The sequence below is a fragment of the Aspergillus saccharolyticus genome (assembly GCF_003184585.1).
Source record: "Aspergillus saccharolyticus JOP 1030-1 unplaced genomic scaffold BP01scaffold_10, whole genome shotgun sequence".
Lineage (NCBI taxonomy): Eukaryota > Fungi > Ascomycota > Eurotiomycetes > Eurotiales > Aspergillaceae > Aspergillus > Aspergillus saccharolyticus.
The window spans coordinates 882,543-902,708 of NW_020290620.1; the positions used below are offsets into that span (position 1 = coordinate 882,543).

General features: G+C 47.3%; 8 protein-coding genes across 8 annotated transcripts; 3 read left to right on the top strand and 5 right to left on the bottom strand.

The window, feature by feature from the left end:
• Window positions 1-283: 283 nt before the first annotated feature.
• erg10B (acetyl-CoA C-acetyltransferase) lies at window positions 284-2,321 on the bottom strand. The gene is made up of 5 exons (XM_025574759.1): window positions 2,010-2,321; window positions 1,887-1,936; window positions 1,755-1,830; window positions 1,204-1,693; window positions 284-1,139 (listed from the first exon to the last, which is right to left on the bottom strand). The coding sequence occupies exons 1-5, from the start codon at window positions 2,072-2,074 to the stop codon at window positions 621-623; spliced, it is 1,200 nt and encodes a 399-aa protein (XP_025432674.1). The 5' UTR covers window positions 2,075-2,321; the 3' UTR covers window positions 284-620.
• Window positions 2,322-2,388: 67 nt separating this feature from the next.
• On the top strand, window positions 2,389-6,151 carry BP01DRAFT_316907 (116 kDa U5 small nuclear ribonucleoprotein component). Its single transcript, XM_025572597.1, has 4 exons — window positions 2,389-2,772; window positions 2,829-2,977; window positions 3,037-5,265; window positions 5,354-6,151. The coding sequence occupies exons 1-4, from the start codon at window positions 2,753-2,755 to the stop codon at window positions 5,914-5,916; spliced, it is 2,961 nt and encodes a 986-aa protein (XP_025432675.1). The 5' UTR covers window positions 2,389-2,752; the 3' UTR covers window positions 5,917-6,151.
• BP01DRAFT_316909 (iron-sulfur cluster assembly protein CIA2) lies at window positions 5,933-6,945 on the bottom strand. Its single transcript, XM_025572598.1, has 2 exons — window positions 6,535-6,945; window positions 5,933-6,460 (listed from the first exon to the last, which is right to left on the bottom strand). The coding sequence occupies exons 1-2, from the start codon at window positions 6,764-6,766 to the stop codon at window positions 6,087-6,089; spliced, it is 606 nt and encodes a 201-aa protein (XP_025432676.1). The 5' UTR covers window positions 6,767-6,945; the 3' UTR covers window positions 5,933-6,086.
• A 1,904-nt stretch (window positions 6,946-8,849) lies between these two features.
• BP01DRAFT_293866 (Zn(II)2Cys6 transcription factor) lies at window positions 8,850-11,896 on the top strand (the record flags this gene model as incomplete). The annotated part of the gene is made up of 8 exons (XM_025571744.1): window positions 8,850-8,904; window positions 9,007-9,051; window positions 9,115-9,639; window positions 9,695-10,036; window positions 10,107-10,388; window positions 10,437-10,990; window positions 11,044-11,501; window positions 11,569-11,896. The coding sequence occupies 8 exons, from the start codon at window positions 8,850-8,852 to the stop codon at window positions 11,894-11,896; spliced, it is 2,589 nt and encodes an 862-aa protein (XP_025432677.1).
• Window positions 11,897-12,557: 661 nt separating this feature from the next.
• BP01DRAFT_293924 (CDC26 family anaphase-promoting complex subunit) lies at window positions 12,558-12,785 on the bottom strand (the record flags this gene model as incomplete). Its single annotated transcript, XM_025571747.1, has 1 exon — window positions 12,558-12,785. The coding sequence occupies one exon, from the start codon at window positions 12,783-12,785 to the stop codon at window positions 12,558-12,560; it is 228 nt and encodes a 75-aa protein (XP_025432678.1).
• A 215-nt stretch (window positions 12,786-13,000) lies between these two features.
• Window positions 13,001-14,170, top strand: BP01DRAFT_364853 (uncharacterized protein; the record flags this gene model as incomplete). Its single annotated transcript, XM_025576338.1, has 2 exons — window positions 13,001-13,124; window positions 13,248-14,170. 2 exons carry the CDS (start codon window positions 13,001-13,003, stop codon window positions 14,168-14,170), a joined length of 1,047 nt encoding a protein of 348 aa, XP_025432679.1.
• BP01DRAFT_355695 (ribosome-recycling factor) lies at window positions 14,071-15,348 on the bottom strand. Its single transcript, XM_025574760.1, has 2 exons — window positions 14,797-15,348; window positions 14,071-14,698 (listed from the first exon to the last, which is right to left on the bottom strand). Exons 1-2 carry the CDS (start codon window positions 15,268-15,270, stop codon window positions 14,351-14,353), a joined length of 822 nt encoding a protein of 273 aa, XP_025432680.1. The 5' UTR covers window positions 15,271-15,348; the 3' UTR covers window positions 14,071-14,350.
• A 46-nt stretch (window positions 15,349-15,394) lies between these two features.
• On the bottom strand, window positions 15,395-17,990 carry hscA (putative Hsp70 chaperone (HscA)). The gene is made up of 7 exons (XM_025574761.1): window positions 17,927-17,990; window positions 17,783-17,833; window positions 17,602-17,728; window positions 17,382-17,547; window positions 16,615-17,322; window positions 16,076-16,556; window positions 15,395-16,021 (listed from the first exon to the last, which is right to left on the bottom strand). The coding sequence occupies exons 1-7, from the start codon at window positions 17,967-17,969 to the stop codon at window positions 15,753-15,755; spliced, it is 1,845 nt and encodes a 614-aa protein (XP_025432681.1). The 5' UTR covers window positions 17,970-17,990; the 3' UTR covers window positions 15,395-15,752.
• Between the last annotated feature and the right edge of the window lie 2,176 nt (window positions 17,991-20,166).

Consider the following 20,166-nt stretch of genomic DNA (forward strand, 5'->3'; position numbering starts at 1 on the left):
CAATGCAAGTAGCGAATATCAATTTCAGCCTTTACCTTGGCAAGCCTCACTCGACCAGAACCTGTTTTGGTGGACAATTCCGATCTTGATACCTTAATTGTTGAGATTTGAATCTTCGCCTCCAGTAATACTCATCTAGTGGAATGAACATGCACTTTGCGTCCGTCTTACGATCCGAGGGACTATTTTCCATGCAAGAGCGTGTTGTGCTACTTCCGTGTCGATATGTCGCGAACGCGTTGACTCGGATATATACTGTACGTTCGGGCTTAGCTGAGCGAGCCTGGTGTTTCGGGTACCCGTGAGCCGATACGAAGCCAATGATACTATAAGTACGGCAATGTCACATGAATGACTAGTCAAAGATGTAGCAACCCAAGCAAACCCTTGTAAAGCAGGAAAAAAACCTGCAAATGAATTGACAGTTGAGGTCAAGCACGGCGCAAATCGGGCGTTATCTCCTGATAGATACATAGTGCTATGTGATATCTTTTATCCTCATCAAGATATGTGACTGGAGCATGCATTGTGAGCATGTCCGCGCGGGTGTTTCTGATGAATCTCCTTTTGAACAAAGATTATCATGAGCTTCAGAATCACTAGCCCTAGATTTTCAAGCATTAGATAAGTGATTCGACGACCATGGCGCTCGCACCACCCCCTCCGTTGCAAATTCCCACACATCCAATCTTGGCTTTCTGAGCTTTGAGAACACCAAGCAAGGTGGTCAAAATACGAGCACCACTAGCACCAATAGGATGACCAATTGCAACAGCACCGCCGTGGATATTAACCTTCTCTTCGGGGATGTTGAGCAGTTTCATATTAGCAAGGGCAACCACGCTGAATGCCTCATTGATCTCGAATACATCCACAGAATCTTGAGTAACGCCTGCATGTGCAAGTGCCTTGGGGATCGCGAGAGCTGGGGCAGTAGTGAATTTGCTTGGCTGGTGAGCAGCATCTCCCCATCCAAGAATTTTAGCGATGGGCTTGAGGTTAAGCTCTTTCACCTTCGCCTCTGACACCAGAACGATAGCTGCAGCCCCGTCATTCAAAGGGGAAGAGTTAGGAGCTGTGACAGTTCCAGAACCTGGGATAAAAGCAGGCTTGATGGCCCGAAGCTTCTCGGGATTGAGCTAAAAGGGAAACGGTGAGCGATGGGGCCTGCGTGTCTGCGACAAATGTACCGCGAGAACTCACATTCTTCGGCTCCTCGTCCTGAGACACAGTGACACCTGGCTTGCCTCTGAATCCAGGCAGTTCAACGGGTGCAATCTCATCATCAAAAAGACCCGCTTTCTGTGCAGCCTGGGCTTTTTGATAAGTACGGATAGCATATTCATCTTGCTGTTCCCTACTCAAATCATGGTCCTGTGCACATTCTTCAGCTTGAAGCCCCATAAGCTCTTGCTTGCCCGCATCAGTCAGGCCGTCTTTCATTATACCATCCACCAAGTTTTGATGACCATATTTGGCACCAGTGCGAAGATTTGGGAGGTAGTGCGGGGCGTTCGACATGGACTCAGCGCCACCGGCCACAACAATATCAGCGTTACCGGTCATAATGGTTTGGGCTCCAAGGATGACTGCTTTTAGACCGGAAGCGCAAACCTTGTTGACCGTGGTACACACCGTCGACTCTTCGAGCCCAGCCCCAAGAGCACATTGCCGAGCGGGATTCTGGCCAACACTATGAGGGTCGTGTCAGAGACAACCTGTAATAAATACGATCCAACCGGGAGGTGTCTCACTTCGCAGAGAGGACATTGCCAAAAAATACTTCCTGAACATCCGATGGCTTGATGCCATCGGCTTTGCTGAGGGCAGCTAATCAGAAGTCTCATTAGATCTTGCATCTCAAGCGGAACAGTTGGTAATCAAACCTTTGATCGCATGAGAGCCTAGCTGCGGGGCAGTCTGGCTTGAGAGGGAGCTGCACGAACAGTCAGAGTGCGTTAATTCAGCTCAAACCCGTCTACATCATTCTCACCCCTATCAAAACTCACCCTAAGAATGAGCCCACAGGAGTCCGGGCCGCTGAAACAATGTAGACAGGAGGAAGCGAGGACATGATGCACAGTTTGGCCAGTAAATCTGTGTTTCAGATATAGTATAATATGAGAGAAACTGAACGTCACAGTAGGACTGTGAAATACCAGGTCTATGTTCACTTGACTGCTAAAGGGAAGCGAAAGAGATGAGTCGGCACGGAGGGTAAAGTAGGAATTGTCACGCGGGATCGGTGAAACAAACAGAACTGTTCGTGCTGTCCCCCACTAACTACTGCTAGAAACTGCTGACTCTACGCCCCAAACGAGGGGGCCAGCATCGGCTGGCTTTCTGGAGGGGCGGGGCAACGGACGGACAAACGTACTACTTACGGAGGGAACTCAACGGAGCGAAACAAGACGCCAAGCTCGGGCCGGGGTGATGTGATTTGCCTCGTAAGTATCCGGGCACAACCTCAACAGCTCCACAGCAGGGAAAAAGCATAAGGACGAAGAGGCATTCCCTGGCAAGGGCAGCATAAGTCGCAAAAAAGAAGGAAAGAGAAAAAACAAAGAAGATAGGGTCACTATCACCGTCAATTCGGCAAGCAATTGAGGTCAGACAACGAGGGTCTGGCTGATCATTCTTAAGAACGACCCCCTCCAGAAAAAAGAGATGCTCTGTCGGCTCCAGCCTTGGTAAGTTTTGTGTGAGCCGCCCAATATACTTAGTGTTCAAGCTACTATCTTCACACGTCGCGATGGACGATCTCTACGACGAGTAAGTCCCCTCTCTCTGCCTCGTCTGGATCCGTAGCTGACAGATAGCTTGCTTAGATTCGGCAACTATATTGGCGAGGTGGGAGAATCGGATGAAGAATCTGCTCACCATCGCGGTGATGAGCCCCAATCATCTGCTTTCGACGAAGCTTTCACGGGAGATGAAGATGATACAGCCAGTGAGCATCAATTGATGGAAGTGGACGGTACGTATTGATTCGACTTCGGCCTTTGTTTAAGCGTATACGACTAAGCCATCTTATAGAAGGTCCGTCGAATGCCGTTATTCTTCATGAAGACAAACAGTATTATCCAAGTGCTCAGCAAGTGTACGGGGAAGATGTCGAAACTCTTGTCCAAGAGGAGGACGCGCAACCTCTTTCGGAGCCTATGATTGCGCCAGTGCAACAAAAGAAATTCGCAATTGAAGAAGCAGAGCTGCCGCGAGTTTATTACTCACGTGAATTTATGATGGACTTGCTCAGTTTTCCTGAGCAGATAAGGAATATAGCAATTGTCGGTCATCTACATCACGGCAAGACGGCTTTTATGGACATGCTTGTTACGCAGACCCATGATTTAACTGATCGCTTGGAGAAGCGAGCCGGTAAACGAAAAGAGGAGCAACTTCGTTATACTGATGTTCACTTCTTAGAAAGGGAAAGGGGACTTTCTATCAAGACGGCTCCAATGAGCTTGGTCCTTCAAGGCACGAGAGGCAAATCCCATCTTTTCAATATTCTTGATACTCCGGGACATGTCAATTTCGTCGATGAAGTGGCGGCTGCATGTCGGCTAGCTGACGGTGTCGTGCTGATCGTCGACGTTGTCGAAGGCGTGCAAGCCAACACTGAGCAGATCATCAAGCACGCTATACTTGAAGACCTCCCACTCACGCTTGTTCTAAACAAGATGGATCGCTTGATTTTGGAACTCAAGATACCACCAAACGACGCTTACTTCAAGTTGAAGCACGTGGTTGAGGAGGTCAACACTATTATCGAGAATGTCATACCAGGTCAGGGTGAGAAGAAACGACTCAGCCCAGAACGGGGCAATGTTTCCTTTGCATGCGCGTCCATGGGATGGTGCTTCACCTTGGAATCGTTTGCCAAGATGTATGCAGAATCCCATCCTCAGATTGAGCCCGTCGAGTTCGGTCGACGTCTATGGGGCGACATCTTCTACAATCCTAGGAGTCGAAAGTTCACACGCAAGGGATTGGAGGATCAATCAAAGAGGACATTTATAAAGTTTGTTCTGGAGCCTATTTACAAACTTTACTCGCACACTTTGAGCGAAAGTCCAGAAGACCTCAAAGACACGCTGTCCAGCATTGGTATTGATCTCAAACCGTCGCAGCTGAGGGCTGACGCAAAAGCCCTAATTCACCTGGTTTGTGATCAATTCTTCGGTCCTGCAACAGGATTCGTGGATATGGTGCTTCAGCACGTACCCTCCCCAGCAGCTGGTGCACAAAGGAAACTGGAGCGGCATTACACAGGGCCTTTGGATACAAGGGTCGCAGCGGCAATGGCTGTGTGCGACCCTGATGGCCCACTCGTGGTACATGTTACAAAGCTCTTTGCCAGTACGGACGCTTCTAAATTTCACTCATTCGGAAGAATCATGAGTGGCACGGTCAGGCCTGGTCAACAGGTCCGTGTACTTGGTGAAGGCTATACCCCCGAAGACGAGGAGGATATGGTTATTGCAACAATCTCTGACGCATGGATTGCGGAAACCGCCTACAGCATTCCAACGACCGGAGTTCCTGCTGGCAATCTTGTTCTTCTCGGGGGCGTAGACAATTCTATTGTGAAGACAGCAACTATTGTGCCACTCCAGCTTGATCAAAATGAGGACGCCTACGTTTTCAATTCGATCCGGCATATGAGTGAATCTGTGTTTAAGGTTGCTGTCGAGCCCGTCAACCCTTCTGAATTGCCCAAGATGCTTGATGGTCTTCGTAAGGTGAACAAAAGCTATCCCTTGGTTTCGACCAAAGTAGAGGAATCAGGTGAGCACGTGCTTCTGGGGACCGGTGAGCTCTATGTGGACTGCGTGCTTCACGATCTTCGGAGATTATTTTCCGAAATGGAGATCAAAGTCTCGGATCCTGTTACCCGCTTTTGCGAGACTGTTGTTGAGACATCAGCCATCATGTGCTATTCCATCACTCCCAACAAAAAGAACAAGATTACCATGATTGCGGAACCTTTAGATGATGGTATTGCTGAGGATATTGAGAGCGGCAGAGTGAGCATCAAAGACCCAATCCGCAAAGTGGCTCGCTTCTTCGAAGAAAAATATGAATGGGATAAGCTGGCGGCGCGAAGTATCTGGGCATTTGGTCCCGATGAGATGAGTCCCAATATCCTGCAGGACGATACCCTGCCTTCCCAGGTCGACAAAAAGCTTCTCGGCAGCGTCAGGGATTCCATCACCCAAGGTTTCAGCTGGGGCACGAGGGAAGGACCTTTATGTGAAGAACGTAAGTTATCGTCTGTTCTTGCAGGTCCGCATCTGCGGGTCCGAGATGGAAGAAATTATTGTTTCGAACCAGCTAACTGGAATCACAGCGATCCGTAACGCACGTTTCAGGCTCACAGACGTCTCGCTTGCTGATCAAGCCATCTACAGAGGAGGTGGGCAGATCATCCCCACCTCCCGACGGGCTATCTACTCTTCTTTTTTGATGGCATCTCCGCGTTTAATGGAACCCATTTACGCCTGTACAATGACAGGGCCTGCAGATGCGGTCGCATCGGTGTATACTGTCCTTTCTCGGAGACGAGGCCACGTACTTTCCGATGGGCCTATCGCCGGCACGCCACTTTACACTGTCCGCGGCTTGGTACCAGTGATAGACTCCTTCGGGTTCGAGACAGACCTCAGAATTCATACGCAAGGTCAGGCAGCTGTGAGTCTCGTTTTTGACAAGTGGAGCGTCGTCCCAGGGGACCCACTCGATCGTGAAGTCAAGGTAAAGCCGTTGGAAATGGCTCCTGCAATGGCCACCGCTCGCGACTTTGTCCTCAAGACTCGAAGGCGCAAGGGTCTGGCAGAGGATGTAACTGTGAGCAAGTTCTTGGAGCCGGAACTGTGGAAGGGATTAAAGGAAAGCGGTGTTCTAGACTCATGAAAAACTTGGCCATGGTGGTGACTATATGATCTATTTGTTACAAGTTGTACTTGATGAAACGTTGTAAGATCATGATCATATGCAGGATTACTTCTTTGTTATCATCCATGGTGCAAAGTCGAGAGCAACTTGGATGAAACAAAAGTCAACAACTGTAAGATCTAGCAAAATCACCGGCAGCTTTCGAGCATTTTTGCAATAACTCCCATAAGTGTTCCATTTTCCAACGCAGCAGCCACTCTTTCTTTATCGGCTAGCTGTTTATTGACCTCTTCAGCTGTACTATGAGAGCCTTCTTTGATCCGCACATCCACACGAAACCGTGGCGGGAGCGACTGCTCAAGCCGAACACGTACGCCAAGGCCTATCACTGTAGCAAGGCTGCAGTGAGTGATTGTCGGTGTTATAAGGACAGATATTGTTCGAAGGTCTGAACCTAGAACATCTGGAAGGGTTGGCTTTATGGCAATGTCCGGAAGCGACACAACGGCCAATGCACCCAGTGAGATCGGATGTTCTGGATCCGATATTGACGATATGAGATCTGACAACCACAATTGATTCTTTTATTAAGGACACTGTCCGGTACATACAGAAATCGGACGGGCGAAAACATACCATATATCTCTTGCTCATCTATCGGCTCTTCTATCACGTCTTCGTCACTAGAATCTGACGATAAATTCAAGCCTGTGGGCCAGTCAATTGAGTATGCGGACGTTGAGAATATTGAAGCAAGAGCCCCAGTGCTGCCCGTTCCTGCTTTGCTCGCTGCCGCCGAACTCAGTCGAGTGGGGAGATCGGCGACGTTAAGTATAGTCGGATTCGAGTTTTGTACCTCAGACGCCATGTTTTCTTGACTCTGGATCCTTGAAGATTGAAGCCAAAAATCCCGTGCGGAGTTGGGTCTCTCCGGGAGGGGTAATCACGTCAACAAGCTGTGGAACAACGATGGTCCGGGTATCTGAGCCAATTTTGAAAAGCAGCTTCTGGCTGAGTGTACCCAGTTTCTCGGATGTGCAATTATCATATTACTGGTAAGTCATTTATCCCTTAGTGAACAAGGAATGATCCTCAATGCAGAGAAATTTAATGAAATACCGTTTTGCTATCAGCTACACAAAGTCTCCAAGATGAAATACCGCTTTGCTATCAGCTACACGAAGTGTCCAAGCCTGTGGTAACACGATTCTTGCTGTGGCATACAGCAGGATGCGGAGTCTTTCTTTTTCCGTGCGCTGGTATCACTAGCCAAAATGTGCAGAGTTTAGAGTATCAGTATCACAACACGCTTATCGAGCTATAGGAGAGCCATACAAGATATTTTGGTTTATGTTCAGACCACCTTGAGATGTGTGCAGTGCTATTGTACAGAGCTGATGATGGTCCTTCATCAGAACCATGAAGGCATTATCTGATTTTAGCACATGCAATTCCATCTATGTACTCTTGTCCGATCATCGGGCAATCAATGGCCACAGTAACAGTCAGAAGTTTAGGACTAAAAGAGTAATTACACATGACTAGCGTACTATGTTAGTGATGCCTGTAGGTGATAAGCAGACCAACAGTGATTCTCACACTCGTGGAAAAATGGCCTAACTGAACTGTGCCGCTCAGAAGACCGCGGCGACAAAACAGCGTGATGACCTAACCAGGGTGGTCGGCAACTTAGCATCAGTGGATTGTTCCCGCGACTCCTCCAGCTCAGCCCAGCCCAGAAGTGTTCCTGTGGCTTATTTGCGAGACATTGCCTCGAGGAGCCTCTTTCAATGCACTTAGACTCAGGGCTTTCATCATATATTCTACATTTTCTAGTGATCAGCCTCTACCTCCGTGGTTTAGCTAGGCCAGTTATCATTAGTCCGATTCAACCTCAAAACCTTGGTCTGCGCCATGCTCGCCTTTTAGAGTGAATCTAGATGGTGACCGCCAAATCAAGTTGTGATGTGCCAATACGACTGGTTTCCTTGTCTAATCAAATATTCATCGGAGATTCACAATATCTACTGGTAGTGCACACTACAATGCAGACTGGTTAATCCTGCACCCTCATCAAATATTGAGTATAAACCCTCGTCTCTCTAAACCCCCACACTCCATCCATCTCCCCGTTTCCCCCCCTCTCGCGCCCTTTCCCCCCCTCTACTTGGTGGCTATTATCAGAGCCTTGTGTCTACTCACATGCTCAATTCTTACCATTCGAATTTTCCCGAGCATTTTTGCACACTTTGTATGTATTGACAGCGAGTAATTCTGCTTGCTCTATCCCCTCCTGCTTCATGTCTCCTGTCGGTCATTATGTTCTTTACTGAGTCGCGCATGTCTCAAAAACAACTGACAAGTCATAGTCACGAATGCAGCTTTCTTCGAAACGTCTATATTTCTCTGGTTATTCGCGTCTGAAGTCGACATATAATCGTTCGAATCTTCATATCTCCTAAAATTCATACTTGCGCGGTAATTTCCTGGTGTCCATTCCAGGCAGTCATTTGGGTCAGAATACATTGTGAAACGACTGTGGCCTTTTTCCGCAAGTCACTATTACGTTCTGGAAAACGGATGTTTGAGCGAATGCACGATCCGACCCGTCTAACGTCTTCGTCAACGGAGTTCACCATAGGCTTACTGCCCCTCTCCAGACTTACCTACGCCGCTTTTCCATGGCAAATCGTCCACAGCCGTAAATAGACCACTCCGACTACAATTTCTCAAGTCTAGAACGACACAATCAGCTTCGCTTCGCTTTGCTTCATTGCTGCCTCTGGCGCTCTTACTTTGCTGCATTGCCACACCATTCGAGTGATCCGACCAAGGCAGGCCTTACGGACTTACTCTGGAAGATCTCTTGGCGAACGTGCCCTATCTATGCTGCCCACGAGTTGGCACTGGCTTCTTTCTTAACCACGTCGGTGATCCACCACCTGTTAGATATGCAGAGCTATTCATTTGCAGCACCAGTCGGTGCTCCCAGAGAAGGGCAGAAAAGTAAGGTCTCCCATACTTCACAAATTCGGAAACCTCGGCACATCACTGACTGAGAAACTCCCCTTTCGATATCTTCTTTCCAGTTGTTAATAACTTATATAGATTATGTTTTTGTCGATGAACATAACCGGCACAAACGACTTAAAGGTATGTCACGAAATCATTCTGTCACTTTTACAACAATCTGGGACTAAGGACTTTATATACTAGTGATGCGAGCCTGCAATGGCTGCAGGAAGCGGAAAATTAAGTGTGATGCTGCGACAACCAATACGTGGCCCTGCTCAGCTTGTACTCGCCTAAAACTTGTATGCGTTCCTCCTACAATTGGACAAGAGAATGAATATTCCTCTGGACAAAGTATCGAGCCAAGCTCTGCAGGTTCTTTACCGGCATCTAATGCGCCAGAGCCTTCGGTTTCCTCCTACGCGATTTCGCAGGCCTTCAGAGAGGACGGTCAACCTACCGTAGGGCATATGACTTCTTATCATGATGAACTCGGTGTCTATACACAATTTGCTCAGCCGGCTTCAAGTCAGTCCGGTGCTTACGACCTACGGTCATCGCATGTTCCTGTACCGCATCATGCTTTTCAGCAGTCGCAGGGGTTCACGGGTGACCATACGCAGACTCTAGGCGCTGCGGAGAGGGATGTTTTCAACGAACATGACCCCTCAACAGCAGAGAATCTGAGTGAAGTTCTTGGCGAGCTTAGGATAGACGAGACGGGCATCGGTAAGCATTAAAAAGCCCATCTGAATCTCTTAGCCAGTAACTTACGCCCACACAGCGCCATATATAAGGCAGCAAAGAAAAGAGAGGGCCGAACCAGAAATCCCAACCCAGGATGACGCGGATGAAAAGCTCCCTCCTTTAAGCACTGGTGCCGGTTCCACCATACGTATTCCACCTGAGCTTATGCCGTCGGATGATGAGGTCATGAAGTACTTCAAGATTTACTTTGATGATATACACCCCTACGTTCCGGTCGTGCATAGGTCTCATCTCTACTTCCAATGGCAACATGAACGGAGCTCTATCTCTCCGCTATTACTTGAAGCAATGTTTGCATGCGCTGGAAGGTTGTCTGACGATCCTGCTCAGGGAGCTCAGTGGCTAGCATTAGCAAATAGTGAGCCGATGTAGCCCCTTTGTGCAGCGTAATATCTATCATGTGTTTCTAATACATACATTCATTCCAGGACATGAATCCAGCTTCATGGATGAGCCACGTCTGAGCACGATTCAGGCCTTACTCTTGCTTCTCAAGGCTCGGGAATCTAGGCCAAAAAAGGGCTATTACTACCGTTCTTGGCAAACAGTCAAGACCATAGTCTCCATGGCCAAAGACCTGGATATACATGAGCACAAAAATATTCATGCAGAGGAACGATCCTGTGATTTAAATCCTGTTGAGTGCTTGGTGCAAACAAGGGTATGGCAAGCTCTACTAGTTGTAGAGGTGATGATAGGCGCTCCTCAGGGTATGCTCACTGCACTGTTCATGATTTGCATAGTACTGACATTGCTAGGTCGCTCGGACTATGGTGTTGATCCAAGCACTGTGAACATGAGTCCCACGCTGGATATTAGAGGCCTTGATCAATTTGAGATCGACCGATCTAGGCAGTATGCCTATTTTGTCAAGAACGCATCCCATATTCGCACCATCGCGGACATCTATCATAAGATCAAGAAGCAGAAGGATTGGGGGGCGAACCCCAAATTCGTTGAGAAAAATCCGCTCTTCACTGATTGGCTTCAGAGTCTGCCTGCTGATCTACAAGTGAATTATCCGCCCGACGGTTCGCCGCCTTGGATTCCTTCTCATTTTGTTGGGAATATGCATTCTCACTGTCATCTTGGGATTATTTTGCTGCATCGACCACAGCTATTAGCATCGAAATCCTTCACTGCCGGAGGAGGCTGGAAGATGCACATGGCATTGTGCTATTCATCTGCCAAATACTTATGTAGACTACAGGAATCTATTCTCAACCGCTTTGGCCTATCTGGCCTTCTTTTCATGCAGAGGGGTATCAACTTCACAATTTACACTGTCTTGACCTGCACAATGCTACATCTCGTGAGTGGCAACATCTTGCCCTCTTCTGTGAGCTCCTGTTAATCTTTCTATAGGTTGCTATAACTTCACCAGATCCGAACTTCCATACGGACGCCAGGGAGTATTTCACGCGACACATGCGGATACTTGAGCGATGCTCAACTGCTTGGCCCATGCCAGAATTACAAGCTCAAATCGATTCACTGCGTTTCGCATTTTCCGCTGACGTTAACCGACCCTTCGAATTGAAACCAACTTTCCCATATGGCAGTCCCTCAGAACCATATCATCCGAGCCCGCCGTTGGATTCAAGTTATGGTACCCAGTTGAACCAGGCGTCCAATTTTCCTAGTAGAGTGGGTCATGCAGCATATCAGGTTACCCCTCCAATAACTACTAGTACTGAAGAGTCAAAGTCCGATTCGTCACACCTTCAGCCGTTGGGTTTAATTCCATCCCAGTCAATTCCGACCCATACTATAGATGCGCCTCTGGTCGATGAGAGTAGCTGGGACCCTACTCGCATCATCAAGTAAGAGTAACTCCTCATCTTGATTCGTTGGCCACGAGCATCGCTAACACACCTACTCTCAATGAAGCCAATGGGATATGGCATTCTCTATCGGACCTCCCACTGTCAACGCTAATTCACCACCCATGGCCATGAGCAATCCTTCACAGGTAATACAGTCATCTATCGCAGGTTCCTTTCCTGTCCATTATGCACAGCCGGCCACAAAGATTACTCCAATCGCCTCCTCCCAGTCGCTCCCACAATCCCATTTCACGGGGCAACAAGTGCTTTTTACTGCACGTGACTGGCAACAGAGCGTTGCTAGTGTGTACGATCCTAATGGCTTGAAACGACGATGGAACTATCCTGTCGACATGGGCACCGAGGAAGTCTCTAAACGACAACATTCATGAGCTCTTAAAATGTTTTTGAACCAGGACAGCTCTGAGCACGGCCATGTCCAGCTGCTTCTGCGTGCAACAAGTGCCTACTGGGCGTCACTATTGCTCGACCGTTCACATGTGTCATCCTCTTGCGCCCACCTTTTGTCAAAAATCTTTTGGGAATGCTTACCCTGGAATATACCCTTTTGAGTGTACATTTACACATTATCATACCCAAATACTCGCAAGTGAAACAAGGTAAAACAGTTCTAGCTTCCAAGTAGTATCGCATCTATTTCGTGGCCATAGAACTTGAGATTCTTGTCCATCAACAACACCAAGGGCAGTGCTTATTGAGGCGTGAAATTCCCTCCCCTACGTTTTTTGAACATACGTACATACTTGTGAAACCAAGAGATGCTCAACTAGAAAACTAAGAAATGTTCGTTCGTCTCGTTAGGCAGGTTCCAAACATTCCAAGAACAGGGAAGGACAAAAAAAACCTATGTGGCAGGCATTGGCCGCGAAACGAGGAGTCGCTGTAAAAAAAAAAGGTTTTTCTTTGAACATACCGTTTGCACAGTATGAGAAATTGTAGAAGGCGGCCCGGAGAGGTCTGGATACTAAGGGCTGCTGCAGGGTGCGACAAATGTAGGGCAAGGCGAAAGAAGAGAATCAATTGCATGATTGCTTAATGATGACGTGAAACACCTATACGTTCCTCTCGAGAACGAATAATTTTCGCCTTATCCCCAGGCAGAGGTTTCAACTCATCACTTGGGTCGAAGTTGACGGGATAATTCTCGGTAGCATGAGGCTCATTTCCATTGCGTTGAGTCAGCTTGCAAAGTCGCGCTTGTTCGAATGCAGCCAGGTCTTCTGAGGTCACGGCTATTGCGGTTGGCTTACGGCGAAGCATGTTGTGGAGTCAATAGAGAACTCAGGTGAATCAGTCGTTCTGGCCGGATATAGATGACGGTGATATTGGGGTTGGTAGTCTCTATTACAGTGCGGATAACTTATAGCTTTGCGTGTCAATCACACCTCACGTGACCACGCAGCATCCGTGGCTTGCGATAAACAATTTTACTCTCACATTACATCTGTTGGAATACAGCCTAATCACCATCAAAGATGATACAGCCCAGCATTTTGCGTCTACATCGTGGGCGTGCTATACTAGCTGATAAACCTCACACAATTGTTCGTTGCTTCTCCGCCAACCACTCATTCGCCCAAATTAATACACCTCGACCCAGTAAGTCTGCCTCATGGTGATGCCAATCATAGGGCTGCCTTCCTTACTCACGAAGCCTCTCGACATCACCAACCGGGCTGGAGCACGCATTTCTATTCCATTGTTGGTTCTAAATATTGCTAGGCACTCACGAGAATTCCATTTCCACCTCGAAGTCGGTGGCTGAATCCTTCCAGGCTCAGCACCCTAGAAGGTCCAAAATCCCACCAGCACGCCTGAACCTCAAAGATGCAGGCTCGAGTCGTCCTCTCCCTCGACGAGTTGTCGATGCAAGATCTATGGCCGCCAGTCGAAGCGGCTCTCAGCCTGCCATTATCATACGAGGGCCAAGGCTTCGGACTCCTCGCAACTTGATGTCTGCCCGTTCCGGCGGACCGAGACCCCCCAATCGGACCGCTACAACCAAAGACCGGAAACAGGGTCGCCCGCGGGCTAAATCAGACGCCTTTGTAAACGATGACGACTATGACGAAGAAGGGGTGGAGAAAGCCCTTGCTGAGCTTGCTGAACAGTCGAGGCCTGTGTCTATTCGTTATGATCCAGAGCCGGTCACTTTGAAATCTCTAAAGGAGACGTGGCCATCTTTACCCACTGACCTCCGTGCCCACACAGCTGGAGTCGCTGAAAAGCTGTCCTCGCTCAGTGCCCGCTTCGGCGACGGCTATGTATCTTCCTCAGAAATGGGCAAGCGTCTTTTCCAGGGCAAATACGTCCGCTTCCTAGACGAGGAAGAGAAATCACTTGCTATGACAGAGGCAATGAGGCTATCCCAAGGACTTGCGGACAAGCTTTCACAACGAAAAGGCGACATTGTTCAACCCAAAGAAATTACCTTTAGTCCGATCGGCGAAAAGGATCGAAAGACTCTGATTGAATCGCTTGTTCAAGGCAAATATTCTAAGGCCGGTGATCAGTCTTCAAATTCCCCCACCTTCGATCGACTTGCGACGAACCTGATAAACAACGGGACGTATCAGACGGCAGGGAAAGACGTGCAGTTTTTTGCTAAAGTGGAATCACTGTTGGCTTCAAATCGTCGCATTTAATCTCGATTTTGTCGTTCCTTATGTAAATTTAGTCATTGTTCTATCTACGAAGTACATGTTGCTGTCGCTTGAATCCTCTAATTCAGGAAGGGGGCCTTTAAGCAGCTTGCAGCAGATCTGCATAAGCTCTCCACTTGTGGCAAGCATAAGGCCAAAAGCAACTGACAATTGTCGGCTCATTCATGCTCTTTCCATGGCCTTCTTGGCTGTCTCAAAAAGTTCTTTAACATCTTTCTGCCCTTTTTCCGAAACCTTTTCCATCTGTTCCTGTGCCTTGCGCACATCATCCGGCCTGGCAGCCTTTTTTCTTTGCATGTCTTGAAGTCGTCTATGTACCACGCCCCTAGAATCACGTACTGCGGCGGCCGCTCTTTCCATAGCTTTCTTAGCCATGGTAACCGCCTGGTCCCGAGATTCTTTTGTGGGCGGTGGGATTGGAACGTTGAGTTGTAGAGTATTGTGAGGATCGGCTTGAGGGGTCAAAGAGAGGTTGGAGGATACAACGGCTGAGATAATCGGTTTGATATGCTAAAAGTCAAGGCGAATATGCCAGAGTCAGTATGAATGCCAATGCCGCCATGTAACAGTCCGACGAGTTCGAAGTGGGAGGGAAAAACAGAGCGTACCTCCTCTTCTGCGGCCAGGACTGTCACCATGCGTCCGCCCTTCGGTATCACTTGCGCTAAGTCTCCGAGCCTCAATGTTTCTTTACTCGCTTTGCTTAATTGAACACGAAGCGCCTCAATGGAACCGATATCGAAGCGGCCACCGCCGCGGAGTTTGGAGAGGTCATCCTTCAAGCTAGACAAAGCAGCAGAAATGCCATTATGCAACTGAGAGAGGTCGTAAGGGTCACTAGAAGCTAGTGAACTCCCCAATTCCCTCTCCTCATCTTGTACACTTCTGTGTGACTTTGACTTTTCTTTTTTTTTGTGAAGAGCAGGTGAGATTGAAAATCTGCGATGATGAGGTAGACCCTCAAGGATGCGCTGAGATGAGCGCCGGGAGTCGACGAACGAGTGGATAAGGGTAATTTGACCGAGGCATCGGGTGCTGCTCACTTTCGAAGTTGCCGATATCAGACGTACTGCTCTGAACATGATGAGATACCTAGACGAGCGGAGCGTACCATTAGGAGGTGACGCGAAATATTGCTGAAGAGCATGAGGAAAGCTTGGTCCTCAATACCAACCTGCTTTGATTGACGGGAAAAGAAATGCTCGCCTTCGAACACGTGATGCTTCCAGTAACATGGATCAAACACTCAATCCTCATACCCAATGTCACCGACTTCGAAATCTACATGATTACCTAGTTTAATATGTACGTTCAGATCTTGAGATGCGAGATATAGCATGCGAAATGTTTCGAACAAAAAATACTTTTCATATTTGTTTCCCCATTCATAAATAAACACTCTTAATCCAGAAAGGGTCCGTAGGTAACATAATAGTCTTTGATCTCATGTGTAGCAAATGCTTCTTGACTTGAAATAGCAAGAAATGATGATGGATAACTCGGAAGGCGGGCTCACTGATCTCAAGGTTGAACAATTATTATAGCAGATTGAGGCTCACAACGTTTAACGAGTAGCCATGGCCTTGGTAATCAGTCTCTTAAGAGCAAGTTCCTTCTTCTTGAGATCTTCAGGGGTAGAGTCCTCAATCTCGAGTTGGGCCATAGCATCGCTAAGAGCAGACTCGATCTTCTCCTTGTTTCCCCGCTTGAGCTTAAGAGACATAGTGGGATCGGAGATGATTTCCTCAACGCGGGAGATGTATGATTCCAGCTGTTGGCGAGACTCGAATTTCTTGGTGAAAGCCTCGTCGCTGGACTTGAACTTGGCGGCATCTGGGAGAGAATTAGAAAAAAAAACACATGAGACAACATCAGTGTCAGACTTACCATCAATCATCTGTTCAATTTCAGTGGTAGAAAGCTTGCCAACGGCATTGGAGATGGTGATATTAGCGGTACGGCCAGACGACTTTTCGGTAGCAGTGACCTTCAGGATACCGTTGACGTCGACCTCAAAGACGACCTCAAGGGCAGCTTCACCAGCTCTCATCGGGGGAATGGGAGCCAGGGTAAATTCTCCGAGTGAGGTGTTGTCAGCGCAGTTGGTACGCTCACCCTGGTAGACGGGGAACTGAACAGTTGTTTGGTTGTCAACAACAGTGGTGAAAGTGCGCTTCTTAATTGTAGGCACAGTTTGGCCACGGGCAACGACGGGGGCGAAAATGTTGCCTTCCATAGCAACACCAAGGGAAAGAGGAACAACGTCGAGCAGCAAGAGATCCTGGGTCTCAGCAGAGGTGGCCTTTCCAGACAGAATTCCGGCTTGCACGGCGGCACCGTAGGCAACGGCTTCGTCAGGGTTGATACTCTATCAAAAATATCAGTTTAGCACTCGATGAATGAGGGTCACCGTTCAGTGTAATTACCTTCTCGAGCTTCTTGCCATCGAAGAAATCGCTAAGAAGCTTCTGGATACGGGGGATACGCGTACTTCCACCGACGAGAACGATCTCGTCCACCTGGTTCTTCTCAAGACCAGAGTCCTTGAGGACCTGCTGAACGGGCTCAAGGGTGCCAGAGAAGGACTTGGCGTTAAGATCTTCGAAACGGGCACGGGTGATAGATGAGTTGAAGTCCTCACCATCGAACAGGGAGTCGATTTCGACAGTCGTCTGAGTAGCGTTGGACAAAGTACGCTTGGCACGCTCGCAAGCAGTTCTGAGGCGGCGGAGGGCTCTAGGATCGCCAGAGAGGTCCTTGCCAGTCTTACGCTGAAACTCCTTCTTGAAGAAGTCCAGGAGGTTAGTATCGAAATCCTGTCCACCAAGGTGAGTGTCACCAGCAGTAGCCTTGACAGTGAAGACACCTCCTTGGATGTTGAGCAGAGAGACATCGAAGGTACCACCACCGAGATCGTAGATCAAGACGTTACGCTCCTTCTCGGACTTTCCAGAGCCGAGACCGTAAGCGATAGCAGCAGCAGTGGGCTCGTTGATGATACGGAGGACATTGAGGCCAGCGATGGCACCAGCGTCCTTCGTAGCCTGACGCTGGTTGTCGTTGAAGTAGGCAGGCACCGTGATAACAGCCTTTTCAACCTTCTTTCCGAGCTTGGTTTCGGCAACTTCCTTCATCTGTGGCGGAAGTCAGCACCAGCACCACGTCGTGGCTTAATACAAGAGATTGGAATTACCTTCATCAAAACCATGGAGGAGATCTCTTGGGGAGTGAAAGTCTTCTTCTCTCCGAGGTATTCGACCTCGACGGCAGGGTTGCCACCCTGGTCGACAACCTTGAAAGGCCATGACTCGATATCCTTCTTCACAATGGGATCCTCAGACCGACGACCAATGAGACGCCTGTGATTAATCAGAATCTGCGCGAAGCGAGACTAGATATTTAAGCCCACTCACTTGATATCGAAGATAGTGTTCTGAGGGTTCATGGCGGCCTGGTTCTTGGCGGCCTCGCCGATCAAGCGCTCCTTGTCGGTGAAGGAGACAAATGAGGGGGTCGTGTAGCTACCCTGCTCGTTGGCGACTAGCGATTGTTAACGAATAAGCACAGTGTTTCATGTGACGGATCAAGACATACTGATCTCGACATTGGTGCCTTCATAGTTGGCAACGCAAGAGTAGGTGGTGCCTAGAGTCCTTGTCAGCGATGTCCGTATAACATTCTTGGTTTTCGATAACTTCCGAGATTGAAATAGCGAGTGGGCAAGAGTGATAATCATACCAAGATCGATGCCAATGGCACCTTCGTAAACCTCGTCAGCCATTTTGGAAAGAAATGTGTGATACTGATATGGAGGTGGGAGGAGTCTAGGTGAAAATTTTGGGAGAGTCGGAGGGAGAAGATCTTATAAAATAAGCCCCAGGTGTTGAGGTGGGAGTGATTAAATTTTTATTTCTGAAAAGGGAAAGGTAGAAAAATTCTGGAGGAAAAACCCACTTTTCTTCTTTTTCTTTGGTTCTCGTTTCCCTTCAAGGCTCCAACCCTCCCGCGCCCTCGGCTGGGAGTCTTAGACAGACTTACTAAGGGAGTTTGTTAGTTAACTAACTAAGTTAGTTGAGTTAGTTAACGTAATCCACAAGCAGGCTGGCCACCCAAGCAAGCTGGCCATCTCTGTATTACACAGAAAAAATGAGCTTTTACTCTTGATATCTCAAGAATAAAACTACTTACTAATTTCACAACTTATTGTATCAAGAAATAATATGTAAACTCCATAAATTCTATTTTTTGATTTAATAAATCTTCTATACAAATAGTTTTTATATCAATATTTCAAATTATAGAAAGGTATGGTAGATTTTATTTTATCTAGAAAGATAAAGCTTATATGATGAATTGCTAAAAAAAAATTAGAATCTAGCTATTAGAGTTTCTTAATAAAAATATATAAGTTAAGAATTAGTATTGACTAAGATTTTAGCATACAAAATATAACTATTTTGTATGTGATACAGAGATGGCCAGCCTACTTGGGTAGCCAACCTGCTTGTGAAATACGTTGGTTAGTTAACTTAGCGGTAGACATCTCAATGTTCTGTGAACTAACTCTAGCCAAGTATGAGTGGTCAACCTAGTCGATTTTCCGACACTTTGAGAGTACAAATCATGACTTTTAGCGAGGTCGGTACAAGTATTTTAGGTAGGTAGCTTGTCAACAAACTATTGCCTTGGTTATAAGTTCTCGAAATGGCGTAGCTCCTGATAAACAGTGTGCTCCTTGCCACTTCAGGTATCGGTATAAACGCTCTATCTCTTAAAGAGGCCCAGTATACTAATAGTTCAAGTCTTTATCGCTTATTACTTGTCAAGTATTTCGCTTCAGATGATCAAATTAGTCGGTGTACAGCGTCTCAAGAGCAACTATAAGCGCTATGAGGGCATGGTAGTCGTCATGTAGTGCTTAGCTAGGATCAATAAACCACAACTGTTGGCGACAGTCACGAATTTTATGCGACAGGGTAATAAAATATTGAGTATCAAGTATACATATCCTGTAGTATGTGGTTTACATTGCATTATTTTTTTGCAATTAGAACCACATTGGCCATGGTGTCCCTGGAATGCAGTACCTGCTCGGATGTACTGTATGCGCAATCTATCTTCACCAGGGGACCGATACTTGCTATATGTACACCCTAGATAGACCCCCCCTGCGGGTGCTCCTCAAATCTCCATCACATATCAACCTGGGAATTGATAGTCAAATCGAGAATACTTTCGGACTGTATCCCAAGACATCCATCTTATAGGCAGTGACCTGTGGGTAGAAGGATCCTGAATAAATTGGTTGGTAATGCATCTACTCCTGATCTGCTATGTCGTTCCTTCAAGGAGCAGTACTCTGGAGTGGTTTTCAATAGCTAGAGAACAAATAGTCCCAGGACATCGTGACATGTTTTCTGTGGAACGTGGTGGCTCGAGATTTAAGGTGTGGGTCGAAGAAATCTATAGTCATCTGTGTACCGTGATGTCTCGGAATATCTTGGAGATCGCACAATTATAGCTTATAGCTACCTATGCTATTGAATTTTTTTTGCCTGGAGAGACCACACCACATATTCGCACGTAGATTATGATTTGTTCCTGCCTCAAGCCTAGATTGAAGTCGTGATTTTTTTATCGCCGGCTTCTCAAGTTCTTTCTTAAGGATTTTATCTGCCTTTTCGATCAGATACCATACCTGAATCTTCTTTCCCCACATAAGATAGTTAAGCTAACTATTCCATTAGGTGTTTACACTTTACACACTTAACATTGACCATAAAAACATCTACGGAATATGACTGAATTGCAATATCAGCCCATGAATTATGGCCGTTTAGTTTGAGCCCGAAGTCCCCAATAGGGTACAGAATATCCTTGAAGTTTAGAAAAGGCGATTGAGAATTACCTATGTCCCCCCTTTATATCGAATGCACGAGTGTATGGTTTTCCCTCCTAACAGATGAGTGCCTGATTTA